The sequence below is a fragment of the Eptatretus burgeri genome, chromosome 13 (genome assembly GCF_056783735.1).
Source record: "Eptatretus burgeri isolate ZD-2024b chromosome 13, Ebu_testis_v1, whole genome shotgun sequence".
NCBI lineage: Eukaryota > Metazoa > Chordata > Myxini > Myxiniformes > Myxinidae > Eptatretus > Eptatretus burgeri.
Window position 1 is genome coordinate 24,072,950 of NC_140973.1, and position 21,342 is coordinate 24,094,291.

At 37.3% G+C, this 21,342-nt stretch overlaps 1 protein-coding gene across 2 annotated transcripts in view; it reads left to right on the forward strand.

Annotated features, from left to right (window-relative positions):
• Window positions 1-21,342, forward strand: part of LOC147014076 (polycystin family receptor for egg jelly-like) — a 127,840-nt gene that overhangs the window by 18,784 nt on the left and 87,714 nt on the right. For both annotated transcript variants that reach the window (XM_085851700.1, XM_085851702.1), the window contains exons 6-11: window positions 159-290; window positions 3,902-3,992; window positions 5,787-5,860; window positions 9,409-9,654; window positions 13,051-13,555; window positions 14,854-14,948. In XM_085851700.1, the coding sequence (XP_085707826.1) occupies window positions 159-290; window positions 3,902-3,992; window positions 5,787-5,860; window positions 9,409-9,654; window positions 13,051-13,555; window positions 14,854-14,948 (1,143 nt within the window). The remainder of the gene's footprint in view (window positions 1-158; window positions 291-3,901; window positions 3,993-5,786; window positions 5,861-9,408; window positions 9,655-13,050; window positions 13,556-14,853; window positions 14,949-21,342) is intronic.

Below are 21,342 nucleotides of genomic sequence, written 5' to 3' on the forward strand. Positions count from 1 at the left end.
GAAGACAAGGTGGTCTACCAAGTAAAATTATTTTTGCCATCTACTCAATCTACTTTTGCGTGACTTTTTTTTTTAAAGCATGGATGACGAGCCAATTTGTTAGCCTGCCTACGTATGGTTTCCCAACATTAACTACATTTTTCTGATCTATTTTAAAGGTTTTTTTGAAGATGGTCGATTTGACAATGCATTCATCTTCACAGCTATACACCAGTGCAGATCTCAATCAATACATATTCGTCGTGAAATGGCTTACTTTGCATGACGACTCACCTTCTGTCGACACAACGGTAATTGCTTTTATTATACTTCACAGAAACCTATGCAATGGAACATGCTGTATTCTTTCACAATGAATAGGTTTTGAGTTTTATTCCATGAAATACAAAACAAAATTTTTCAACCAGTCATTCTATTTCCTCTAAGTATAATTGTGGAGATTAATGAAATTCTATTTTTTTTATTTTCGAGAAAACAACTGAATAAACTGCTTCATCTCTTTGTAGCATTTTTAATACATTTAAGCAAACAAACTGATGTTTAATTTTTTTTATATATATATATATATATATATATCTAAAGTCACTGATTCATTGTTATGAAATACATAGTGTTCCAAAAAGACTTGAACAAATTTGGTTGTTAATACTGTATAATTAGTACCACAAATGATGAAATGATACCCTTTGGTTTATATGATACAGAAACTCATAAAATTTTATTTATTTTCAGGTTTGGTGGTTTAATGTAAAAGAAAATGGCGACGCCACAGGAGAAAGCCAATGCGTTGAATGGTTCGTTGAGACGATGTGACACGCAAGTTCAGCGTAATTTCTGTACAAGGTATGGAAGGGATCCGCCATCGCAGACTAGTATCAGAGAGACTAGTATCAGAGGTTTAAAGAGGTGAGAAATAGTCAGAAACAGAAAAGTCCCGGTCGATCAAGCACGAGTGCAGCAGACGTTGAACGAGTGCGTGAATCATTTCAACAACATTCCAGAAAATCAATCCGACGCACATCCAGAAAACTGGGACTACCACCCACCACCATACACAGGATTTTGCATAAAAGACTGAAGCTTTCTGCCTACAAGGTGCAGATTCTGCAGAAACTCAAACCAAATGATGGACTCAAATGGAAGGCGTTTGCCTTGAAATACTCAGTCGCGTAGAGGATGATGAAGATTACCTGAAAAAGGTCATGCTCACAGACGAAGCTTGCTTTCATGCATCGGGGAAAATCAACCGGCACAATGTGAGGACCAGTGGCTCTGAAAACTCCCACATGGTCATTGAATACATACGCGACAGTCCAGAGGTCAATGTGTGGTCTGGCCTTCTCCATGACCACTTGGTGGGTCCGTTTTCCTTTGTGGAGGACACAGTGACCTCGTCAATTTACATGAACATGTTGGAAGGATTCGCTTCACCACAGATTGAAGGCCTGCAACCCGATATCATTTTTCAACTGGACGGTGCTCCCCCTCATTGGACCTTAGTCGTTTGAGCTGTCCTGAATGAAAAATTTCCAAGTCGCTGGATTGGCCGAGATGGACCAACCGCCTGGCTCCCACGATCACCAGACATAACCCCACTTTGATGGTTTTTTTTTCTGTAGGGGTTTGTCAAATATGTTGTCTCCAACACCAAGGTGGCAAACCTGCAGGACCTTCATTCTCGGATCACAGCTGCTTGTGCACTGGTGGACGCAAACAAACTGAGCCAAACTTGCCAAGAACTCGTATACTACCTAGATGGCCTGCGCGTGACAAGCGGAGCTCATGTTGAAGTGCATTGATGGTGTGCACAAAACTTCACGAGTTTCTGTATCAAATAACCCAAAGGGTATCGTTGTGTCATTTGCGGTTCTAAATATATGAACAGCCAAATTTGTCCGGGTGTTTTTGACACACCTGTATGTTTCAATGCAGTTGAAGAGTGTTTCGAAACGAGATGAATCACTAACAATAGCCCAAGAAGCTTCAACATTTTTTTGTTTTTATTATTTACAAGTTCATGCAATTTGGGATTTTTTTTCGTATTAATTATAGATACTTCTCAGGCAGATTAGTTCGTGGACCAAGACCAGATTTTTCACTCATGCATAGGGATGACGAATTGATATGATAACCATTGCAGAGTTGCAGCTTAGTGGTAAAAATCCAAGATGGCGTCCGAAATGGTCACCGTTTTGACTATAGCTTATATAATGGAAGATAACATTCCAGTTAATGCTTCAATTCAGCCAAATAATGTCTCGTATTAAAGCTAATGACATTTTGGATCTAATGGATTGCATTTTGAGGGGTTCAAAATACACTGTGGGCCTTTTCTTATTCAAAAGGGTCAACTTTTACAATCTTTAGGAAATATTCAAATGACAAAATTAGGTTTCTCTTGCATTTTTTGCTAATCGTTTCAAAAAAATTCACCTTTTTTCTTCTACAACTATGGCTAGATATCACACGCACAGTTTGTAAAAAAAATCCTTTATGAGTTAAGATTTATGGTATGTGAAAAATTTATTGATCAAAAACAGAGGCTCCAAAACTTTTTTTTTCCATGACCCAAAAGTTGAAATCATATTTGTCTGGAGACCCAAATGGTTCCGGTACCTACTTGGTACTATAAAAATTGTTGGAGAAAACTCTTATGACGTGAAAAACTCTCTTTGTTTCCACGGCCACAAGTTGAGCAAGATGTGAGGCAGAGAAGCCAGCCCAGATGGAGGATTAATACTCCATCGAATTGAGATTAAAGCCTTGTGGGTGGATAGTAGTTCAGGTGTGCCAAGGAAGCAAATTTGCATGATGGAGGATGCCCAGTTGGCATATAGCTTTGGAGGATAATTTTGAAATGTGGCTTGCCAAAGAGAGATCATGGCTGAGAGTGAGACCCAAAGATTTTTGTGTGACTGAACGTCTTTGAGAGAGTTGTTGAGAAAGTAGATGGAAGGATTTGTGGTGCAGTCCTTTTGGAAGGAGAGAGTGAGTGTGTGGGATATCTCCGGATTGAAAGACACGATCCAAGTGTTTGAGCAGTTTGTGATTTTGTCAAGATGTGTGGAGAGGTGAGAGGCTGTTGCCTGTCTGTCAGAAGGATGAGAGAATCTCACGGCAGAGAGTGCAGTCATCAGCAAAGAGATAAAGAGGATTTTCCAGAATCCTCTATCATTTTTAGCCCTGTATATCACACAATGATGAAGAATCACTTAAGAATTCTACTATCCAGATCTCGCTTCAGATCTTCACCAAAACCGAATCAATTCTTCCTTGCCACCCACCCAACGTGTCCACCAAGTTTTGTCCGAATCCGTCCACAACTTTTTGAGATATCATGCTATATATCGTTTTTGACCCAGTCTCTTAATGGTGCAGAAGCACTTCAAAATTCCAGTCATTATATCCAGATCCAGATCCGGATATTCACCAAAATCTAATCACTTTGTGCATGTCACACACTCAACCTTCCCACCAAATCTCATGTGAATCCGTCTGCAAGTTTTTGAGATATTCTGGTCACAGCCAGTCAGACAAAGAAACAGACAGACAGACAACAAAAATGGCTGAAAACTCAACTCTCTTCCACCTTCGGTGGCAGATGTAACAACTAATAGCAGAAAAGCAACACTTTGTGAAAGTTTATGGTTTTTGTTGAAAAAGTTAGCAACAAATTTTTTGTTCATTTTGTTTCTTTACTTGTTATGAAAGGCCACCACTTGCTTAAGGTTACTTGAAAAAAAATACTTGTTGATATATATATATATATATATATATATATATATATATATATATATATATATATATATATATAATTTAATAATTTGTTCAAACATCTAAAATATTTTCACTTGAACGTTTTTATGTGTATTTTGAAACTTCTGTTGTTCTTATTTTAAAGGAAAAATTAGTGTTCTCCTTGATCTCAGCTGCAAAAAGTTTAAATGAGCTTAAAGGTCTAAAGAAATCCATCATTCTCAAGTTTGTGACGGGTGAGTGATCCAATTTTTTTTTTAATTAACTCTGCATTAACATTTAATATAAATTATAATATAATGGTGCATTCGACCAAATAAAGCGATAGTAAAGGATTTGTCTCCAACTGAAAAGCTCGCTATGACATGATATCATGGACTTGTCTAAAATTTTCCCAAAAAAGGAAAGAGTGAACGATTAAAAACCTTTTTATATCGGATAACAAATTATAATATTGTCCCACAAGATGGTTCAGAAGTAGATCACTTACACTTTGAGCTGTCTAGTCTGGGTTCTAATTCCCAAGGTTCCACAAATTTAATTGGTGTTTGCTTAACATTGCTTCAACTCCTCGAGTTGTCATAGCTAATGACAACTCATAGCTAATGTTATTTCTCATAGCTATCTTAGCTATCATCTTTCTCTTAGCTATCATCTCATAGCTAATGTTATTTAATCAATTATGTTGGAGGTGCCCACTCATATTATCATTTCCTCATCAAAACTCCTTTTACAATGATACCTTTTAAATATTTATTTTGTTAAGTTTGTGGGTGGATGGGGAGGAGGTTCGGTGAATATAATTTAGGTATATTACCCCCGTGTGTGCATCTCATAGTTAGGCCAAAAAAAAAAAATGTTGCATTGGCGTAACGGGTCACTGAAAAATAGGGTAGGTCGGTCGGGATCTTTTTTTTTTTTTTTTTTCCTAATAAATCCCAAAATTTTTGGATAATAAATCCAAAAATTTAATAAATCCTAATAAATCCCTCCCAAAATCTCCCCCGGCTCGAGTACCACCCTTTTTGTCGGCGGGTTCTGTCCGAAACACTTCCGGGTTTTTGCGATCGCGATCGCAATCAACAAGATACTTGAAATCGATAGCAAAAAAAAACAAAAAAAAAAACGTAGGGTCGGCGGAATTTTTAGGGTCGGGCGGGTTACGCCAATGCAACATTTTTTTTTTTTGGCCTTAGGGGACTTCTTCAACAGATAATAAGGACACGTGGATAGGCGTATGTTGGCCTGAATGTTTGTGTGCTGCTGGGAGACGATGTTGAAACCCTGAGTATCTCGAGAGGTTAAGGATGTCCTGCCACATCTCTTTCGTGTTGAACTGGGCAGGGGCTGAGCAAGATGGAGGTGCTTCGGATGTTTCCCACATCCACACTGCAGCATGCCTTTCTGCCCCCCTCCCCTCAAGCCCTGGGGAAAAGGAGAAGGAGCTTTCCTTTGAGGTCTAGCCTTCAAGGGGTGGGCCTTTCTGCATGGCCACTCATAACTGGCACAGAGCAAGGCATTTCACCATTGGGCTGCACTGTTTGACAGCTCCACATCATTTTCCAGAATCTGCACCACTGATTGGGCCACGATGTCGTCCCTATGTGTTGGGCAGCGTGTGATTGATGGGCTCCAGGCAAATGCTGACCTTGGTGCCTTGAGGTTGAAGTGTATTAATAAAGATGTTTTTGTTTTTCACTAAGAGGGTCTTTTGTCAAGTGCTTCGGTTTGCGAGAGGTTTCGTGTGAGCTCCCAAAATAGTTTTCGCCGGTGTATTGGTCTTATGAGATGTTTGCATGGCTGTGATTATTATTGTGCTTGATGCGGGGGCCGTTGTGTATATATAAGCATCGTCAATTTTAAACATACGTATGTTTGCAAACTTTTTACTGGTCAAGTATAAGTTTACAGGTAGTTTATAAAGGTAGAAATTATTTTTCTTTTCAGTTTCTTGTTTTCACATCTTTTGGGTGAATTTTTTGTTTGTATAACTTTGTGCTGAAAAACACAAGTTCGAAAATTCTCTGCAGATCTCGCTAAAGTTTCAAATTCACTCCTGGAAGGTTTGATGCAACATCAAGAAACCAACGATGATTTAATTCGGGTAAGGTGATTAATATATGTATCTCTGCACTGTCCATCATTGTTTTGCAGGACACATTTTTTCTCTCGACAGCCTCAAAGCCTCATGGAAGAGTTGTCGCACACAAATCACACACTCACACGGAGACAGAGACAGAAGACCACACAGGAGTTGCCATCATACTAAAATACGCAATTTGTTGTCTAACCGTCTGTCTGTCTGTCTGACCGTGATACATTCAGTCGTTACTTATCCAATCAAAACCAAACTTAACAGGATGGACTATGGGTCATGCGCCAGAGGTTGGAGCAACTTCATTTGCCCCCCCCCTCCCCAAGTAAGTTTCCCCCCTTGGGTGAAATCCTCGTTAAGGTGTATAGATAGCTTACCATGGCGTTTTTCTTCGGCCGCTTCTAATAACAAAAGTAATAATAACAACAATAATGATAATATCATCATATTAATGTTATTACAAAACAATATTATGACTGAAAATAGGATGGCACATCTTAAAGCTCAACCTGGATCAGGAGCAACAGTCACTCAAAACCCCTTCGACCCCCTCAGACCCCGATTTTTTTTTTTAAATGCCATGAACAAATTTGGTACATCATGGGTGATGAAGGTTGTAGTCAAGTTTCATTGAAATTGTGTGTGTAGTTTTGGAGAAGAGAGCAAATACCTATTTTGTGGGGGTCAACCTCCCCTCCCCCCACCCCCCATATACTCCCTTAATGAGTGCAGATTCTGATGCGGTCAATAGACCTTCGTTAAGCATCACATCTGAAGCTTGTGGCCAAGTTTCATCAAAATCGTGTGTTTGGTTCAAGCAATAATCACTGAAGTGTTTACTGACTTACTGACTCACTCACTCACTCACTCACCTTCGGCACTGCTTGATCACATTAGCTCACCAGACTAAAGTCTAGGTGAGCTAAAAATATTATAAACCACAAAACACGAATGATTACCTTTTTAAACAGTCACTACTGTTGTTAAAGGGAAACCCAAACACTCAGACCACCTTGACGCTAATCTATCCCTTGATACCCCACAAAATGTGAGGACATATGATGTGTCTTTTTTTCCAATTTCCGAATTATAAAGTAGGTAAATTTGCAAGTAAAAGTGGAAATGTTCTTCTTTAGATTAGCCATGACGTCACATCCGGGAGTCGATCGTCATATCCGTGTTGTCTCCGGGTTACATGGCAGTATGATTTTAACTCAACCAGTGAATAATTTTCGAATTTCTACAAATATGCCGAGTCCCTGCATCTTCGGTGGTTGCAGTAACACAAACCGAGATGGTTTAATGCTACACCGATGGCTGAAAGACCCTAAGTTTGCCAGAAATTGGACGAGGTTTGTCAGAAACACCCGAGTGTGAATCAGGCCTCGAAAATGTTCACTTTTTGTTTTCGGAACATTTTACAGAGCACAATATGAAACAACAGAGATGGCTAGATCTTATGGTTATCTGCTACAATTGAGGGAGGATGCCACACCCATGATTAGGCGGAAATTGCAACACCGATCTTTACAAATCTTCACAAAATGGTACAATTGGTCATAAGCAAAAAGCCTATTCATTTTGAGGTCAAAAGGTAAAGATGCCAACATAGTCCAAAGGTCAGAAACTTTGTCGAATTTCTAAAATTCTAAATTTTCATCTGATTGACTTGAAATTTGAACAAGATTTGCATATCAAGGTCACTGAATTCAACCACCAATTATTTTGAGGTATAATGTCAAAAGGTCGACATACGCCGAATTTCTAAAATCGTCAATTTTCATCCAATTATTTGAATTTCAACAGGATTTGCATATCAGGTCACTGAATCCACCCACTAAATATTTTTGAAGTTAACCGAGGCAAAAAGATCCAACCCAATCTCCACTCATGGCTCATGGACTTCCTCTGCTGTCGTAGTCAAGGCGTGGCTCTGAATGGAATTTTCTCATCTCCTCTTCTTGTCCAGGCTGGAGTTCCTCAAAGCATTGTTCTTGGCTCAGTGCTTTTCCTGGTTTTTCATCAATGATCTGTCCGACTCTCTGGAAAATCCTCTTTATCTCTTTGTTGATGACTCCACCCTCTGCTGTACCATCTGTCATCCCCCAGATTGGCAACCAGCAGCCTCTTCACTCTCTACAGACCTGGATAAAATCACAAGCTGGTCCAACATTGGAACATGTCTTTCAATCCTGACAAATCTCACAATCTCACTATGCATATCCGTAAGGACCGTCTGGAAAATCCCCCCTTCTACTTTCTCTCAACGGTGAAGAATCACTTTAATTATCGGATCTGGATCTGGATTTGGATCTTCCCCAAGATTGAGTCAATTCTTCCTTGTCACCCACCCAACGTGTCCACGAAGTTTCAACCGAATCCGTCAACAACTTTTTGAGATATCGTGCTGTATATATATATATATATATATATATATATATATATATATATATATATATATATATATATATATATATATATATATATATATATATATATATATATTTTGCCCTTTCTCTCAATGGTGAAGAATCACTGAAAAATCCTAGTAGTCAGATCCGGATCCGGATCTTCATCAAAATCTAACCAGTTCATCCTTGTCACACACCCAACCTGCCCACCAAATTTCATCTGAATCTGTCCACAACTTTTTTAGATATCCTGCACACAAACAAACATACAGACAAACAAACTGACACACAGACAAACAGACAGACAGACAGGGGTGAAAACACAACCTCCTTCCACCTTCGGTGGTGGGGGTAATAAGAACAGCACCAGGTAGAGCTGAACAGTTTACGTATTGCATCCCACTGATAGACCAGATCTGCATCTGAATCTCAACCAAAATCTTATCGGCTTGTTCTTGTCACCAAACCAACTCATCCACCAAGTTTTGTCATAATCTGTCCACAACTTTTTGACGCATCATTCTACATATAGTTTTGGTCCCATCTCTCAATGGTGAAGAATCACTTGGAAAATTAAAAAATGATTCACCAAAATCAAACCAATTCGTCCTTGTCACACACCCAACGTGTGCACCAAGTTTGTCCGAATCTGCGCATAGCTTATTGAGCTATTGTGCAATATCGTTTTTGGTCTCATCTCTCATTGGTGAAATATCACCTTAAAAATTTAGTGTCTGGATCTGGATCCAGATCTTCACCAACATCTAATTCATTTGTTCTTGTCATAGACCCAAACTTTTCACTAAATTTCGTCCGAATTCATCCATAACTTTTTGAGATATCCTGCTCACAGACGCAGATAGACAGACAGACAGACAGACAGACAAGGGTGAAAACATAACCTCTCTCCACCTTCAGTGGTGGAGGTAAATATATATTGCTCTGTAAGTGCCTCAGCCATGGTGTGCATCTTGGGACCTGCCTGATCTGGTGATCTTCATGGTTCTCTACCCATATTACAAAACTCACTGCAGTTATGGTAATTTAAAAAATTTTTGTATTACATGATATTCACAGTAAATTTCTTTTTTAGTACATATTACATTCTTCTGTAAGACATGACTGAGTGTTTTTTGATTTTTGCAGAAAAAGATGACTGATTGTATCGAAGATATCATGAATACTTTTGATCTTTGTTCATTGGCTCTGAGTAATAAACTGCTTTCTGGTGAACTGCAACAAATATCTGAAGGAATGTACACACTGATAATGAAAGTTGCTGCAGGAAACAGCCCAAATGAATTGAGCTGGACGACAAAAAGTTCCACCAGCACTGTCCTAAAAAGGCCAAACGCAGTCCACATGAAAACCATTCTGGACACTGCCTTTATGGTATGTAAAATATGCGGTTTATTTATGGTATAACCAAGGCTACATTGCCATGAATGCTGTTAAATAATAATGGAGTTGTAAACCCTTTTATTTAATTTCTTGTTTACCTGGTGCTGCAAATGCATGGACCAACAAGCTTTGTTTAGAATGTGATTTAACACAATACAACAATATTTCCTCTACAACTATTTGCAGAAAAATCGAACTTAACATGAAAATAACTAGAGGGGGAGCACTCGGTGGAGTGCAAAACCTCCGCCGCCAATACTGCTAGGTCACTCAAGTGAACCTGATATCCTATTCATTCAATTTGACGTCAACAGTGCTCACAGAGTTATAGTTTGCAACTTTCCCTTTTACTTTTAACTTTTACATACTCAATTCATTCGTCATAACTAGATTCCTTGAGACAGAAATTGATTTTACGTGGGTATATCCACCTGAAGTTCCAAAATCAGCCGCAATTATAATTTTGCCATTTTTTGTTGAAAATCACTTACAACATGAAGAAATGCAAAAAAAAAATTTGAAATTTTGTTGAAAAAAAAAAGTTGCAAAAAAGTTTTTTTCTCTAACAATTTTTTTTTGGGGGGGGGGATTGGAAATCACTTAAAACAAGTAGAAATGCAAAAAAAAAATTCAAATATTTTTTCAAAATGGCCGCCATAGCGGCCATATTGGATTTTGGTCCAAATCCAAAATCTAATGCCATGATCCTTGGACCATACCTAATCCCCCCACCAAGTTTTGTCGAAATCCGTCGAGGAGTTTTTTCTTAATACTGTTCACAAACAATCAAACAAACAAACAGAAAGGGGTGAAAACTAACCTCCGATCTTCGATAACGGACGTTAACTAGAGGGGGAGCACTCGGGAGAGTGCAAAACCTCCGCCGCCAATACTGCTGGGTCACTCAAGTGAACCTTATATCTTATTCATTAAATATGATGTCAACAGTGCTGAGAGTTATAGTTATTTTCTCCAACATTTTTTTGGGGGGTGAGGGGGGGTTGGAAATCACTTAAAACATGTAAATATGCCAAAAAAATTTGGGGGTAACAATTTTTTTTTTTGGGGGGGGTTGGAAATCACTTAAAACATGTAAAAATGCCAAAAAAAAAATTTTTTTCTCAAACAATTTTTTTGGGGGGGTTGGAAATCACTTAGAATATGTAGAAATGCAAAAAAAAAATTCTCCAACAATTTTTTTTGGGGGGGGGGGTAACAATTTTTTTTGGGGGGGTTGGAAATCACTTAAAACATGTAGAAATGCAAAAAAAAAATTCTCTTTTTTTGGGGGGGGGTAATAATTTTTTTGGGGTGGGGGTTGGAAATCACAAAAGATGTAGAAATGCAAAAAAAATTTCTCCAACAATTTTTTTTGGGGGGGGGGTTGGAAATCACTTAAAACATGTAGAAATGCAAAAAAAAATTCTTTTTTTTGGGGGGGGGGGTAAAAAAAAAATTTGGGGGGGGGGGTGGAAATCACTTAAAACATGTAGAAATGCAAAAAAAAAATTCTCTAACAATTTTTTTTTGGGGGGGGGGGACCAAGTCCAAAATTTAATGGCATGATCCTTGGACCATTCCTAACCCCCCCACCAAGTTTCGTCGAAATCCATCGAGGAGTTTTTCCGTAATACTGTTCACAAACAAACAAACAAACAAACAAACAGAAAGGGGTGAAAACAGTAACCTCCATCCATCTTCGAAGATGGCGGAGGTTAATTACATCTTTCAGTTAAGAAAGAACAACAATTTTGGCTTAGACTCTCACTCGAGTACAAATATCGGTGGTGCACGTGAATATTCGTTTCTGCCTTTCCAAAATAAAAGAACATTGGGAACACATACAAAAACTAGAATGGCACTCAGAAGAGCGCATAGCTCCACCGCACAATTGCCTGATTTACGAGAACATATCGGGCACAATACATTTTTGAAATATCATTCTTTTCAGTACTATATCGTTTTTGGCCCTATCTCTCAATGGTGAAGAATCACTTTAAAAATTAAATAATTCTCGTATCCGGATCTGGATTCAGATCTTCACCAAAATCGAATCAATTTGTCGTGGTCACATACTAAACCTGTCCACCAAGTTTCATCCGAATCCGTCCACAACTGTTCCAGATATCGTGCAAAATATTCGTTTAGCCCCATCTCTCAATGATGAAGAATCATTGAAAAAAATTTAGTAGTCGGATCCGGATCCGGATTTTCACCAAAATCTAATCAGTTCGTCTTTGTCACACACTGAACCTGTCCACAAATTTTCATCCGGATCAATCCACAACTTTTTGAGATATCCTGCACAAAAACAAACAAACAAATAAATGAAAAATCACTCATAGAGTGACAACTTGGGGAAAACAGCACAAAGTAGAATGGCACTCAGTAAAGCACATACCTCTGCCAGGTGGAACAGTTCATGTTTCGTATCCCACTAATGGGCTGGATCCAAACCAAAATCCAATCCGCTTGTACTTGTCACCTATTCAATTCATCCACCTTGTCTTGTCATAACTCGTCCACAACTGTGAGATATAGTGATATATTTAGTTTTTGGCCCTATCTCTCAATTTTAGAAATCAGGGCTGTGTTGACCTTTTGACCTTAAAATGAATGGGTAGTTGAATTCAGCGACCTAATGTGCAAATGGTGTTCAAATTTCAAGTCAATTAGATTAAAATTGACAATTTCAAAAACAATTTAATAATTTGACCTATGTTGGGTTGACCTTATGACCTATGTTGACCTTTTTATCTATGTTAACATCAAAAGTAATAGGTGGTTCAATTTACTGATCTGATAATGAAAATCCTGTTCAAATTTCAAGTCAATCAGATGAAATTTGAAGATTTTAGAAAATGTGGCTCAAATTGGCCGATTGGCTTATGTAGACCTTTTTGGTCGACCGAATTTTACGAAACTTTAATGCGGGACCATCGCAGGGTCGGTAATAATCTCCAAAAATATTAGAAGCGTTGGTTAAGCGCTGTGGGCTGCAGGCGAGCGGACAGACAAACAAACAAACAAACAAACAAACAAACAAACATACCGAGCCGAGCCGAGCCATGCCGAAAGAAAAACAGTGATCAACATTCTTGTCAAAAAAAAAATATATATATATATATATATATATATATATATATTGCCAAGTAACAAACAAACACACAAATGCACAAACACGCAAACAAACAAACGGAGGCGATCAACATATTTGTCAAAAAAAATTTTTTTGTGAGTAAACAGACAGAGAGGGGTGAAAACATAACCTCCAGAGATAAATATATACGTTTGATGGGTCAGCGTGTCTTCTATTCGGATTGACTTTGGGTGTTTGCAAGTGATAAAAAAAACATTGTAATTAATTTTGTGGTTGACTTTTTGCAGGTTGCATCATTTGCTTCGAACCCTTTTCTGTGGGATGCACATCCTCCTTACCAAGAGAATAGCGTTTTACACATGCGATTCACTTCCAGCGCATGGACGGAGTCGTCACAACTGTTTGTAGCCTTGGATAATCAGATCCAATCGCAAGCTCTGCAGAGAACTGCAACAGTTCGCCGCTATGACTATTGCTCCAACTGTTTGATTATATTCCAATTCACAGTTGATACAAAAGGCACAACAGCAGCACTCAACATTTATAACAGCAGTATTTTTGAGAAACCACTGGTTGTGCACTTTGCGGGTGGAAAGATGCCCAAAGAAAGAAAAGAGACTGAATTTAGTTATTTAGTTGCACCAATGAATAGTTCATTTGAGTATTCATTGGAATCAATTAACCAAAGTATGCCTGCTCCACAAAACATGCAACAAGCAATTTACAAAAGTATATTTCCTCCACATCATCTCATTGAAGTTGGAAGGAATTATTTCATTGTTCAACACTCAGGTATGAATTGGATGGAAAGTTGTAGTATTGCTTTCTGAAAAACATGTACCAATCAAAATTCACTGGTTGCAAAAGAATTCAGATCCTTCAGTCAGTACTTGGTGGAAGCACCTTTTGCAGCAATGACTGCTTATGAGGATTTTTGGGTTGGTCTCTACCAGCTTTGCACAGTGAGATGGTGAAATCTTTGCCCATTCTTAATGTGAAAATTGCTCTTGTTCTGCCAAGTTTGATGGGGATCGTCGATTTTGATACAGTTTGATACACACACACACACACACACACACACACACACACACACACACACACACACACACACACACACACACACACACACACACACACACACACACACACACACACACACACACACATAATATATATAGATATATATGTATCTGTGTATATATATATATATATATATATATATATATATATATATATATATATATATATGACTCCTCCCATGCCCTTTTGGCTGAAGAAGCTGCATAAAGCAACCATGAAAGGCTACCCAAGATAAGCCCTTTGCTGTTTCAAACCCTTCCCAGAGCTCTTACAAATTTGTAAAGATATTCACAAATTGTACGCACATGAGAATCCCAATGCGACACACTTCCTCAGCTGCTGGACCGATTTCATCGCTTGTTGGTGATTCATCAGCGGTAGCCTTTCATGGTTGCTTTATGCGGCTTCTTCGGCTGGAAGAGCATGGGAGGAGTCGATTATATGTGTACATGTTTGAACTGATGCAGATCCATTGTCAATTAATGTAACAATTAATTATTTGCTCAGGGTACAGGCTCAAAGTTAATGATAATGCATTTTATTTCTCTCTCTCTCTCTCTCTCTCTCTCTCTCTCTCTCTCTCTCTCTCTCTCTCTCTCTCTCTCTCTCTCTCTCTCTCTCTCTCTCTCTCTCTCTCTCTCTCTCTCTCTCTCTCTCTCTCTCTCTCTCTCTCTCTCTCTCTCTCTCTCTCTCTCTTCTCTCTCTCTCTCTCTCTCTCTCTCTCTCTCTCTCTCTCTCTCTCTCTCTCTCTCTCTCTCACTTTCTCTCCCTCCCTCTCTCCCTTTCTCTCCCTCCCTCTCTCCCTCTTTGTTCTTTTTTGAGTTCCCAAATGTTTATGCAATTCAATGATGTGAAATGGTTTTCATGCTCTTTACAAGATTTTCGCATCTTAAAAATGGCAAAAGTTCCACCATATTCAAACGAATTCATAACTAATACCATGCTCAAGTTTGAGTGCATTTCCTCTTTCCCACCTGATAACAAACAATGCTTGTGAAATTACTTTACAGAAACACAGAATTACACAATTAATGCTGACATTCAACTGTTCTCTTGCTTGGTACGAAACCCGATTTCTCACAAATGGGATGCAACATTAATGGAGGTAAGTAAGATGATAATGATTAAGATTATTGTTTCAATTTTGCTTCTGCAGTCGAAGGTATTGAGGGCATTATGTTTTTGTGTTGACTGTCCGGCTGTGTATCCGTCTGTTTGTGCGTGCATACGTGTGTGCGGAGCAGATTTTCATGACTGCGATAACTTGTGAATTGCTGAAGGGATTTTGACTAATCTTGGTACAAGTATGTACTACTAACTGAAGTACCCAGCGTTTCCCAGGGAAATTCAATGAAATATGTATTTGAATATTTCGTGCATGACAAATTGGGAGTGTTGGCCTTATGGTTTCATATGAATTACCAATTAGTCGGGCAGGATAGAAAGGTTCCCATGCACCCTCTCTGGGATTTAATGGCACTAAGTTTTTAAACAGCAAAGGGTGTCCATTAACAGATTTGACATGTTCCTAATAAAAAAGATGGCTCGAAAGGCCCATACGGTGGCCATCTTGGATTTTGGCATGAGCAACATCTATTATTTCAAATATCATAACGTTTTCTTCAGATGTCATAGAAACAGAAATTATACCACTTTTTGAATTGATTTTGGTATGGTGAATCGTTTAGAAATATTATTTAGCATTTAGAGGCCATTTCCAAAAGCAAGATCGAGAAAAACCTTCAAAATTTGACAATTTTATGATTTTTCAAGCATTGTTTTACATCACAAACGTCACCGATGTCAAAATAATATCAATATTGTTGAAAATGATTACTTATTATATATGAATATTGCTGATAATGATTACTGGGGTTATTTTCAAAAAAAATCTTGGTGATGATGATTATTTTGCAAGGTGAAGAGAAATGAAGATGAAAATGAAAAAGCGCTCTGAAATATCAAGTTTTCAAGCTATTTCAAACTATTCGTTTCAGCGATATCAACTACAACTTTAATCATCATCATCACTGTCATTTTCAGTCAAAATAGGTTGATAATTTCTCAGTTATTCAGTCTTCGTCTTCGTCCTCATTCTCTTCTTCTTCTTCTTCTTCTTCTTCTTCTTCTTCTTCTTCTTCTTCTTCTTCTTCTTCTTCTTCTTCTTCTTCTTCTTCTTCTTCTTCTTCTTCATTGACTCTGGACAGAATGTCCATGAAACTTGGAGACAAGACTGGCCCATCTGACCAGAGGGGCTCGAGATGACCATTATCTCCTTCGACCCATCCATGACTGGTGGCTGGTGGAACATCGAGGATTGGGATTTGGGACTGCTTCCATTGGGCCACAGCCACATGATAGTTTACTCTTCAGATATGGGGATATAGAGAAATTTTGCATGGTGGGAGATCTGCCAGGTCTACCTTTGACTTGGCATTCAAGATCTCATCCTCTCCCATTTTATTCAACATCAAATCCTTGACCTCATCAAGATCAGTGACCAGCATGTCCAGACACAATGCACATAACGGCCTCAAGATCAATGAGTAAGCTTGCCTCTGCATCCCAACTTGATCCCAGTTCTGCGAAGGCATTCTGGAATCTGGGCTTCTTTTCAAGCTTCTTTAGAGGCTCAACTTTACCCTTGCCATTGAAGGCACTGTTGCAGTCTTCTCCTGTGAAGCAATACAAACCCATGAGTGAGCGGGTGTACTGCAGGCCAAGCGATCGTGCTGTTTCTGTGATGTTGATCACTCGCCGGTACTTTCTGGTTCCAGTGTCAAAGTAGACAGTGATGTTGGCTTGATGAGCATAGTATAGCAGAATTAAAAAGACATCACTATCTGGGCTTTTGATGATTGCTGACTTGCATCCTTCCTTCAGTGCATGCTGGAGGTGGAGGACTATCTGTGTGTCGATCTCCTACTGATTGGAGTGAACAGCCCTTTAGCTTTATTGATGGGCATCGCAAAGGCAAGACGCACTGGCAACTGCAGCTGCTTAAATTCAAACAACATGTCAGTTGGAATGATGGGTATTGAGGATTTTTGGTATAAAACTTGGAAAAGTGGTATTAATACATCCTCATTCTTTGCACAGCCTGCCAAGATTGTTCCCTCGATGACATGAGGCATGAGATTTTTTTTTGACGCATAGTCTTGTGTCATTACATAGTTTTGGTGCATTCAGGTTTCTCAGGAGTAAGTGAGGTGGGAGAACCAACTTGGAGCACCAAGTTATGTGGCAGCATCCCAAGAGGCTCAGTGAGTTGGCTGGATTGTATTGAAATCCTTCATCTTCTAAGAGTAGATGATAAATGGGGTTTCTGGGACACCCATTCAAATGAATGGGGGAAAAGGGAAAAACTTTCTGACTCAAGCCCCAAAAGCCCAAAATAGGAGACTGATTTTCTCCCCACCCATCCCCTTCCCTCCCATACAAGCAAATCTAAAATTGAGATGATGAAAGATTGAGACTTACTGATTAATGCACTTCTTCCATTTCATATTTTCATTCCACTCAAAGAGCGAACAAACAAATATTTGTCCATGTTCTACTTCAGGGAATAACTTAATTTCTTATAACATTTATTTTCATCCAGTATATTCACAAAGAATAACTTGGAACTTGGTTCTTGGTTTAAGTGTCTTTGTTGTGCAGAAATGAAATGATAAACTTCTCTTAATGCTCTTATTTGACCACCTGCTGAGCCACATATCATTTTGAGATTGTAGTAAATTGTTTTTCCAATGTTCAATGGATAACCATCAAAGTTTTCAGTCCATTCAAGGACATTAATTTTTTTCTTTACATACTCCAACTTATTTGTAATTAAATTTATCCGCTTATTTGTTTTATCTACTTTTACTCCGGTTATTTCTTCAATAAGACTTATTTGATATTTCTCACATTCTTTATGTTTCCCATTTAAATACCAAGGCTGATTACATCTCCACTCCTTGGTTTGGTTATTGCTTGGTTCTATCATTTATAAATCAGTAAAAAGACGGCAGTAGCCTGTTAAAATTCCCAACCCAATATCTTAACACTTATACTTATAAACATAAGGGTGACTATTGATTTCATTCTCGAAAATATATCTTTTATCATCAAAAGCTCCTAATGCTTTCTTATTTATCTATTCTGTATATAATTGATGTTTATAACTTCTTATTGTATTCATTTTTCTGTACTCTTCCTTCTTTAAGGTTAAACAGTTGTAATAATGTTTAAAGTTCATTGTTTCCTTGATTATATTTTTCTTTATTCCCTTTTGCTTCTTATCACACCTTTCAATGTTATTATTATCAATATACGTGAAAGCATAAGACTTTGATCTCAATCCTATAAATTCACTCATGACCTTCCCACCCAATTCATCTTTAAACTTACCAATAACCTTTTAATTCTTTGATGAAAACAACACATCACCTGACTTACAATTACTTGTATCATATATATCAATATTATCAATCATATCCTCATATACATCACTTGTCTTAATTTCTAATATAAAACTATCTGTATCCATATATAACAATGACACATTATCCTTATACTTTGATTTTAAATTATTATAGTAATAGTCATACATTAACGACTTTGACAAGTCAAGAATTGATGCTCCTATATAAATAGGTTTATCCATTTCAATACTCTCTTTTTTCAAATGAATAGCACAAAAGTTCTCTGAAAACACCTCCGCTCGCTCAAAACTTGGTCTATTAATTAACTTTGAAGCCTGTTTTCAAGATGTAGCAAGTCTTATGTTTTGTCGATTCCTAACATTTTCCATAGTCTTTCCAAATACAGCATTATTCATTAATTTATAAAAGTCCTTCTCAAAATCTGTTTTTGCTTCTGTTCTCCTTTTTGTATTAAAATTAATATACTTCTTTAACCAATGACTTTGTTTAAATTGCAAAATCCTATCAATTTTCCTCACTCTCAACCTCGCAGATAAATATTGTCTCAAGTTCCTTTGATGCAAAACATAACTTTCTTTATCATTTAATGTAGTAAGTAGTTTTTCTGTAGATTTACCTTTTATATTAAATAACTGTTGGTAATCACTTAACCATTCTTTTCTTGGACTTTCTTTATCAGGGACATAAGGTAGGTCTTTATGTTTGTGATGAAGATCTTCTGGATATTTTAAATCAACCTCAAAATAATGTCCAACTTCAGCTTCATTCAAATCTTTTTGAGAGGAGACAACAATGTCTTGTAAAACTTTTTCATAATGTTTTTCTTTAATTTAAGTTTTCCAGAAGGTAAAGATTGAGACATTACCCACCCATACAAATTGTTAGCATCATAATACATCAGGTAAGAGTTTTCCTCATTCTTATTATAATCAGGAAGATATTTGTTATTTGCTTTAGCATATCTCTTGGAACATACTTGAGATATTCCTCCTCTTTTAGCCTGCTCTATCATTAAAAGCATATCTATATCACTGATTAATTCCAAATTCTGTTTTGTCATTTTAACATAGCACTCCAAGCCAAACTCAGGGCTGTGTAATGATGAGTGGGGTCTAATCCATAAGAATTTTTATAATGACAGACTGTTCTAAAAGTTTCAAACACATCAGTCAATAACAATACATCAGTTTTAAGATACAAATCATGATATTCTCCAAGATTCTTTATATTAAACTTCTCCCTAACCTTTTTAGCTTGTGTATAATCTCTATCGGAAATATGAGTTTTATTTAACTTTCCAGAGAAACCTTCCCTTGAAGGAAGTTGTGTTTCTTTAAACTTCTCAAATTAATCCATGTAGTCAAATGGATATATTCCCTTTTGTGATAAGAGATCAATCTCTTCTTGATTTGAGAATTGTGATTTAAGATTCGGGAAGTTTTAAATATTTGATGCAAGTTAGATATAATGGACTTGCCATAAACTTGGATGTGTCAAGAAATCTGATATGGGTTATGGGGGATGTATGAATTTTTTTTGTGAATGAGATGTATTTTTGATCTGTGTTAGGAATGGCAGAAATATCTCCAGATGTCTTTGAAAGTTCATTTATAAACAGATGTGTGTCATAGTGAGCATTATTGTGAAGAAAGACAGGAATAAAGTTTGGGGGCTTGGAATTAAGATTACAACGGGAATGAGCTGGACCTCTATATTTTCCAGTAAGATAACAATGATCCCGAACTTTGACCTCTCCCTCAATTTTCTCCTCACAAATATGACAGATACTGTTCTTTCTAAATTTCTTTTTCTCTCCCTTTGTTAATGGCATTGGTTTTTAGGTTTTAACCATTATTTCTCTTCATCTTGTACAGTCTTTTTCCAATTGTCTTACAAAGTCCTCTACAGCATCTTCTCCTCTATAAAGTTCTAACTTGTTGTATTCATCACCAACAGATGATTTGACATAATAATAGAAACCACAAGGAGTATGTTTTTGATATTTATTTGTGTATGATTTATTTGGATTTGGAGAAACAGTATCTATCTTTTCAAGGATACTTTCAAAATCAGCATATATCACAAACGGATGTTTTATAGATTTGTTAAAATCTTTGAATGATATGTTTGAACTTGCTTTTGGTAAATTCACCCAAGCCCACTTCCTTCAAATTCCCTGCTTTCCTTCCTGAAAGTCCCTGTAATGTCCATCTTCTATTCCCCATGTTCCCCGTCCCATCCCTCTCCCTTCCACAGATCTAATGTGTCTGTTCCCCACTGTTTTGTCCCTCCCACTCCCACCCCTCTTGTCTCATGCCCCCTTGCTGTGTGTTATGTGTTAGCTCTCACACGAGCCTCGACAAGGTATAAAAATTTTTTTATTATGGTTGATTTATGATTACTACAATATTTTGAATGTTGATTTAATCGTTCTTTTGTGTGAAAGTTGTTGAGACATCTCTTACAAAGATATGTTTTACATTTTCTCTTATATAGTTGTGATTTGTTTAATCTTGATAAATTTTTATGAAAGCATAATATGATTTTTCCTTTCAAGTAAAGTAGAGAAGGTCAATGTGTGTTTCATCATTTTTACAGTTGTTTGAAATTTTTAATATCTTAACTTTGTTTGTATCCGTTAATCCATATATATTAACAGATATATTATTCATTTTCTCAAATTTAGGAATACCTCTCAATGACATTGGAAACTTTAAATCTTTAACATTTAATGTATTCTCGTATTTCTGATAATGTTCAACCCTTTCAGGTTTCCATTGTGGAGGATGTAAGTGAGCAAGAACAGACCATAGAAAACATATATTATTTTTGTTTTGAATATTAACATCCACTTTCTTAAGTTTTATCTTTTTTGGTAAATCAATATAAGAAGAAGCTTGAAGAGGATCTGATTTTAAGATGTGTATATCTGTAAAGATTATTTTTGTAACAGCAAATCCACTACCTACTACAGTGTTATCAACATCTTGTTCTTGTATCTGGAGTTCATCGTAAACATCACATGTTACAAAATCTTGAAATGATGAGATAAAGTGAGGGTTTGTCCTCATA